The 7358-nt window shown below is 43.1% G+C and overlaps 1 protein-coding gene across 8 annotated transcripts in view; it reads left to right on the top strand.

Annotated features, from left to right (window-relative positions):
• The first annotated feature begins 207 nt into the window (after positions 1-207).
• SECISBP2 (SECIS binding protein 2) overlaps positions 208-7358 on the top strand; it is a 40052-nt gene continuing 32901 nt past the window's right edge. For all 8 annotated transcript variants that reach the window (XM_006753220.2, XM_006753226.2, XM_015561301.1 and 5 more), the window contains exons 1-2: positions 208-353; positions 6239-6485. In XM_006753220.2, the coding sequence (XP_006753283.1) occupies positions 6261-6485 (225 nt within the window). In that variant the 5' untranslated portion in view covers positions 208-353; positions 6239-6260. The remainder of the gene's footprint in view (positions 354-6238; positions 6486-7358) is intronic.

Below are 7358 nucleotides of genomic sequence, written 5' to 3'. Positions count from 1 at the left end.
AGTATTCTCTTTAAAAAAAAAAAGCATTGGGGGAGAAATTGTTGGCAAATGCTTATCTTCAGTATAAGGCAGAGTTACTTGAACAACAGCACTGAGATTAGCATTTATTTCCAGGAGCTGCTAGAAAGGAGCCACTGGCTTTTTTGTTTGTTTACGTTTGGTTGATCTCATAATATATGTAGCTATAACCTCCTTTTCCCCCCTCAGGGCATCAAGTTGTCAGCAGATGTCAAACCGTTTGTCCCCAAATTTGCTGGGCTCAGTGTGGCATGGTTAGAGTCTTCAGAAGCACCCGTGTTCCCTAGCTGTGCAGCCGCGTACTATCCTTGTGTTCAGGAGCTACCTGTGCCTGAGTATGTATTCTTACAAACACCTCGCCTTACCTGAGGACTTTGTTTCTTGGCTTTCATGGTGAATAGCTTTAAAATATGCTGTAGCTAACACGTTGGAGTTCTCAGAGAAGAGGCTCCTTCACCAAGAAGGGTCTGAGCCGGTAGCACAACTTCAGTGTGTCCTGCAGCAGAAACTGAAGTTTCGGCTCTCCTTTTCTTTCTCTTTACTCACTCCAGTATTTTGGGTAAAATTTTTAAATGCATTTGTATTGATTTCAGAGAGGAAGGGAGAGGGAGAGAGAGATAAAAACATCAAAGAGTAGAGAGAATCATTGATCAGCTGTCTCCCGAACACCCCCTACTGGGAATCTAGCCTGAAACCAGGGCATGTGATCTGACCAGGAATCTTGAACCTTGACCTCTGGTTCATAGTTCGATGCTCAACCATTGAGCCACACCTGCCTGAAGAAAGTTGTATTTTTTGGCAAAAGTTGAAGACCTGCCTGTATGTGATGAAGGTCTTTGGTAGGAATGCCCACGTTTTCCACTGTAATTGCAGTTTGTAAAGGGATGTTGGCATGGGTCTCATCTGAGTTGTTCCCTATTTTGGGTGGTTCACATAATTAATACAAAATGCATCTCAGTGACGAGGCCTCTAAGCCATCTATTGGGTGGGATTTTAGTAACTCAAAATAAAGGTGGAAGACATCTAAAGCAACATCCTGTCCTGACAATAACTTGAACATGACCAATCAGAGGCTCAAGGTTGTGCAGTTCTTAATTTAAAAATTATGTTTCTTAACCCCTTACCCTCTTTAGCTTTGAATTTGTTTTTTAATTGTTTATAACTAAGGAAAAGATTGGCTGACAGTATTCCTGACTTGCAAGAAAACAATTAGGGACAACGGAGTCATGAAATCAAAGGGGCACAATTAGAAAGAAGAGACTTTAAAGTGGGGGTCGCCAAAACCGGTTTGGCTCAGTGGATAGAGCGTCGGCCTGCAGACTGAGGGGTCCCAGGTTCGATTCTGGTCAAGGGCATGTACCTGGGTTTCGGGCACATCTCCAATGGGGGATGTGCAGGAGGCAGCTGATCGATGTTTCTCTCTCATCGATGTTTTTGACTATCTCTCTCCCTTCCTCTCTGTAAAAAATCAATAAAATATATTTAAAAATAAAAAAAATAAAAAATAAAGTGGGGGTGAATTGGGGAGACTTTAAGTACTCGAGAAGGGATTACCTAGTCAATTCTGTTGTAGGTTAAGAAGTGCATTGCTCTAGTCAGATTTTGTTTAAATGGAGATATGTTGTTGCTGTAAGAAAAAGGAGTAGCCTTTTCCATAACAGACATTCCTATTAGTTCCACTGTAACAATCTAATTCTGTACATCCCTTTAAAGGAGGGGCGTAACCTTTTACAGACTTTGTCTGCCTCCCATGTCTAACAGTGCACTCAGAGGGACTTCATTTATTCAGTTGGAGGTAATTATTGACAGGCTACTATATGGAAAGTGCTAGATGATAAAGGGGAATGACTACCTGATGAGCTGTACTCTTTGTCAATTTTTTTATAGACTCGAACTGGTAGAGATTAAAGAAAATGTACCAGTCTTCTCTAAATTTATGTCACAGACTATAGACAAATATCAGTAGAAGTATTCTGGTATATAGAATTACCCATTTGGAAAGTACTAATTATTTATTGTGTAATGAACAGTTTGCAGGGGTGGGCAAACTTTTTGACTCGAGGGTCACAATGGGTTCTTAAACTGGACCGGAGGGCCGGAACAAAAGCATGGATGGAGTGTTTGTGTGAACTAATATAAATTCAAAGTAAACATCATTACATAAAAGGGTACGGTCTTTTTTTTTTTTTTTTTTTTTTTTGTTTTTTTTTTTTTAGTTTTATTCATTTCAAACGGCCAGGATCCGGCCCGCGGGCCGTAGTTTGCCCACGGCTGGGTTCTGCAGACAAAATAAGTTCTCTGTTGTATTTTGTTTGAGTATTGTATATGTTTTTTCATGCTTGTCACATCCGTGAGGTTGACAGGGAGGTAGTGCTGTTTTTACACATGAGACTGAGGTTAGACTTGCTTGTCCAAAGTTATTCAGGTAGGTAACAGCAGAATCAGAACCAGCACTCAGTTCTTTTAACCTGAGTTCAGTTATATGTCCCAAGGCTGCAATTGCTGTTGGCAAGAGTTTGTTGAGCATTTTCAGCATCTTGTATATGCTGTGGAAAGTCACAATGCCCAAGTGATGCTTTTAAGGTAAAACCTGCTAGCTTTGAGAACTAGCAGTGCTGACACTATGGCGCAGATCAGTTTGGTGGCTGGAGGAGTGAGTGGCTGGATCCCTGACAGGAGCTGGCCTGACTGAAGGGAACAGGTAAAAGATGTGTTGGGAAGACAGCAGAGGAGTGAGTTCCTTTTGTTAAGGGGGCACCATTAGACAATTAGTGCCTTGACCAGTGTGGCTCGGTTGAACATTGTCCTCTGCACCAAAAGGTTGTCAGTTCGATTCCTGGTCAGGGCACTTGCCCAGGTTGCGGGCTCAATTCCTAGTTGGGGTGCATGCAGGAGGCATCCAATTGATGTTTCTCTCACACATTGATCTTTCTCTCTCACTCTCCCTTTCTCTAAAAAAAAAATTAAAAAAAATATTTTAAAATAAATAAAAGCCTACATAGTACAGCTGAGAGTTTAGGTTTGGTGAGTACGAAATAGGGAGCTTTTGGGTTCACTTCTGGATTCTGGTTTGACTTTAAGGGAGAGGGGCTTGAAGACTTTGACTGGGTTCCAGGCATGGGAAACAGAAGGAAATACATGGAGACCTGCTATAAGAAGAAAGAGTTCTATGGTTGTCCCTAGGGTGTTGGTGGGAAAGGTGTAAGCAGTTTCCAGTTGAATACCTAGAAAGACTCATGGGATCACTCATGAGAACACAAGTTGGAAGTGGGGCTGGTTCGGGGACCAGACGTTAAGTTTTGGGTTTATATGTGCCAGATGGGGGGAAAGTGAACTATTATGTGGAAATGATGCAAATCCTGAGCAGAGTGATGAGAGGTTTGGCTCATGAGTCTGACAGGTTAGATAGAGTGCAGAGGAAGCCATGCCATAGAGGAGCCTTTGGGAGGTGGGTGAGAGCAAGAAGAGGGCAGGCCTTGCAAGTCCAGGCCCGAGAAGCTTTTCTAGTGATGTGATGGAGGGGCAGACCTAGCCCATGGCGTGCAGAAGCGGTGGCAGCATGGCAGGAAGGAAGTCCTGGAGACTCAGGATCGCTGGTGGGGATGGGGCAAGGAGAGGTGGAGCGGAGGATCGGCACGTACTGCACAAGAACATGGCGGAGTTGAGCGCTGATATCAAGCGGGTGTCGATTGAGAAGGTGGGCATACAGGAGATGGTGTCGTTATGGTTAAGGCTCATCTGGGCAGTTTGTGGCGACTGGGATTTTACAGGAAGCTATTTGAAGTCCCAACAGATGCTGTGAGTTGTCTCTGTGAGATTTTGTGTTTTGTATTGTTCTCTGCAAATCACTGTATTTACCTAGGATGGAAAGAGAAATATCTTTCCAGAGGAAGAAGGACCAGTGATGAGACGTTCAAAGTGGAAAATTAGGTTGTGATAGAGCCGGGACACAAAGCAAGGAAGGTCTACTAACTCAAAGGTGAAAATTTTCTGGATGACAACAGCCTTCAAAACCACTTCTGGGGCTCTGGCCAAGTAGATCAATTGGTTAGATTAGACCAGGGGTCCTCAAACTTTTTAAACAGGGGGCCAGTTCACTGTCCCTCAGACCGTTGGAGGGCCGGACTATAGTTTTAAAAAAACTATGAACAAATTCCTGTGCACACTGCACATATCTTATTTTGAAGTAAAAAAACAAAACAGGAACAAATACAATATTTGTATTTTCTTTTTTTTATATATTTTATTGATTTTTTACAGAGAGGAAGGGAGAGAGATAGAGAGTTAGAAACATCTATGAGAGAGAAACATCGATCAGCCGCCTCCTGCACATCTCCTACTGGGGATGTGCCCGCAACCCAGGTACATGCCCTTGACCGGAATCGAACCTGGGACCCTTCAGTCCGCAGGCCGACGCTCTATCCACTGAGCCAAACCGGTTTCGGCAATATTTGTATTTTCAGGTGGCCCGCGGGCCGTAGTTTGAGGACCCCTGGATTAGACCATTGTTCTGATAAGCCAAAGTTGCGGGTTTGATCCCTGGTCCAGGCACATACTAGAATCAACCAATGAATGCATGAAGAAGTGGAACAATTAGTCGATGTTTCCATCTTTCTTAAACAACCCCATTGGATCTATCCCCCTTTTCTTCTTTACCTAAATTTCATTGATCTGTTCATTTACCCAGATTTTGGGCTTGGGATAGTCTTTGTTACTTTTTCCCTATCAACCCAACTTCTTTGCCTGTCTTGTGAAGAACAGGTATCTCTCACCTTCATCTGACCCCCGTTCGATTTTTTGAGCATCAAACAAAATAAAATAGGAGTCACATCCAGGGGTAGTGTCTGTCTGAGGAACAGGACACAGCTTTCAGTCTCCCTCTTCAAGGGGCAGCACTAGCTAGTCGTCTAGGGGGCAGACAAAAGCCAGTTTTGTTAGTTTTTTAATTAAGAATGCTTCATTACTAGAATAAATTGGCAATGAGTAAAATATTTTACAAGATCTAACCTTAAAATATCATGAATTAACTAGAGGCCTGATGCACAAAATTCGTGCAAGGGGCTCTGCCCTTGCTACGTCCGGAAGGTCATCTGGACAGTCCTTCTGCTGTTTGGACTAATTAGCATATTAGCTCTTTATTATATAGGATAGGCAGTGATACCAGGCAGCCTGTGGTTACGTCCTGCATGGAAACAAGAGCAGTGCCCATCCTCACGGGTGTCTTCCAGGTCCCTCTGTAGACTGGCTCCCTTTCTGCTTCCGTACAGGTTCTTAACCCGCAGCAGAGTAGAACGAGGACGTTTAATAAGGATGCTGGGACCTGGGCCCGCATCTCCTGACGGTCATACAGGTGGAAGATCATGTAGAGTGTCTTGTTATTAGCTTTGGGTTCTCCTGCTTTTCAGTGGACCAGCACACTGGGATTTCATTGATTTGCTACAAGAAATTTTTCAGCTGTAGAAATCCACAGAAACATTCAGTGCTTATTTGTGGGAATGAAAAGGTTATGATTTGTGTTTTAACTCAGCTTTTTAGCATTTTGTCAGTGTATGAGCTTTCGTTTCAAAATGGTTGAATCCTCTGGCAGTATTTGCTAAAAAAAAAATAAAATCACTGTTACATTGTATTTTGGTTTAGTTTAGCAGCTCAAGCAAATTGGAGCCATGGCAGTGTTCACAGATGCTGTCCATCTGGTCAGCAGGGTCTGTAATTCCCGGACCAGTGTGCGCGCAGCGTCCCTTTGCAGCTCTGGCTCTGCAGGTCGGGAACACAGGTGGTGGGCTTGGAGCCGCAAAGCGCTGCAGCAGGAAGTCTGCAGGCCGCGGGAAGAGGCCCTGCAGGGCGTGGGATGGAGGATAGATTTGGTCAGTGGGAGCCTCTGTAGAGAGGGTGGTCTGGATGGCCCCTTTGGCCAGAGTCACTGAGAGTCTTTCCCGAATTTTTGACGTCTTGAGAATGAAAAGCTACTGGGGCACCTTCAGGCTCCTGTTCAGGGTGTTCCAGCTCAGTAGTGAAAAAATAAAACTAGGTCAGCATCTGTTTTTGCAGGATAAGAAAGAAGGGCTCAGTGGTTTCGTTTAGCTTTTAGTAATTAGAGTCATTTCAGTGTAGAGTGAATGGCCTCCAAAGTAACAAAAGTTAAAACAATTTTATTATAGAATATTAAACTCCCTGATTTGTGGTATGAAATCTGTAACTAAAATTTACCCGTTTTATTTAGGCAGACACTCTATCCTGAAGATATGGCCTTTGGAGCTTCAACATTTCCTCCTCAGTATTTATCTTCCGAGTTGGCTCTTCACCCATACACCCCTTCTCCTTACACCCTGGAGTCTGCACACAGTATTTGCCCAATGCCTGGCTCCCAGCATGATTACAGCCAACCCAGTCGTTACCGAGGTTTCCAGACGAAGCCACAGTGTGAGCACGTGTGCCCTCTCCCACAAGACACGAAAGCTCTGTTTAAGGTCAGTAAGTGTGTGGTTTTGGTCACATTAGCATTTAAAATGAAAAGAATTGGTCAATTCTTGCATTAACTTAAGCATTGCTTTTTTGTAGTATTTAAGAACTTATTTGATCTAACCTTTTTAAAAGTGGTTGAGTTGTCAGTACTTAAATATATATTTGCAATGTTAAACCTGTTTCAGTTTTTATTTTTTAAATATATTTTTATTGATTTCAGAGAGGAAGGGAGAGGGAGAGAGAGAGAGAGAAACATCAGTGATGAGAAAGAATCATTGACTGGCTATCTCCTGCACACCCCACACTGGGGATCGAGTCTGCAATCTGGGCATGTGCCCTGACCAGGAATGAAACCGTGACCTCCTGGTTCATAGGTTGACACTCAACCACTGAGCCCACTGGCTGGGCTAAAGGTACAGTTAATCCTTGAACAACATAAGATTGAAATGCACCACTGGATCCACTTATATGTGGATTTTTTTCAATAAATGTACCGTATTTGCCGGCGTATAAGACGACTGGGCGTATAAGACGACCCCCTAACATTTCCACTCAAAATACAGAGTTTGTTATATACTCGCCGTATAAGACTACCCCCTCTTCCGCACACCTTCCACACACCAAATAAAAGGTAAAACAATATCAGATTTGATTTTAACATTTTAATTTATATTCAAATGCTTATGACATGCAGGAAAACTGTCACAAGGCTGTATGTAATCAAACATATACATAAAACAGTGCAAGTTTATTACCGGTAAACATACCGGTAATTCACTAAAGAAAACACACTCTATAGACTGGTACCGTAGATGCTTCTCAGGAACACAGGCAAGCAGCCCACAACCTAGAGGGACTGTCAATGATAGAAGAAAGAT

This window comes from Myotis davidii, unplaced genomic scaffold, assembly GCF_000327345.1.
Source record: "Myotis davidii unplaced genomic scaffold, ASM32734v1 scaffold750, whole genome shotgun sequence".
NCBI lineage: Eukaryota > Metazoa > Chordata > Mammalia > Chiroptera > Vespertilionidae > Myotis > Myotis davidii.
This window is presented reverse-complemented; position numbering and strand designations above follow the sequence as displayed.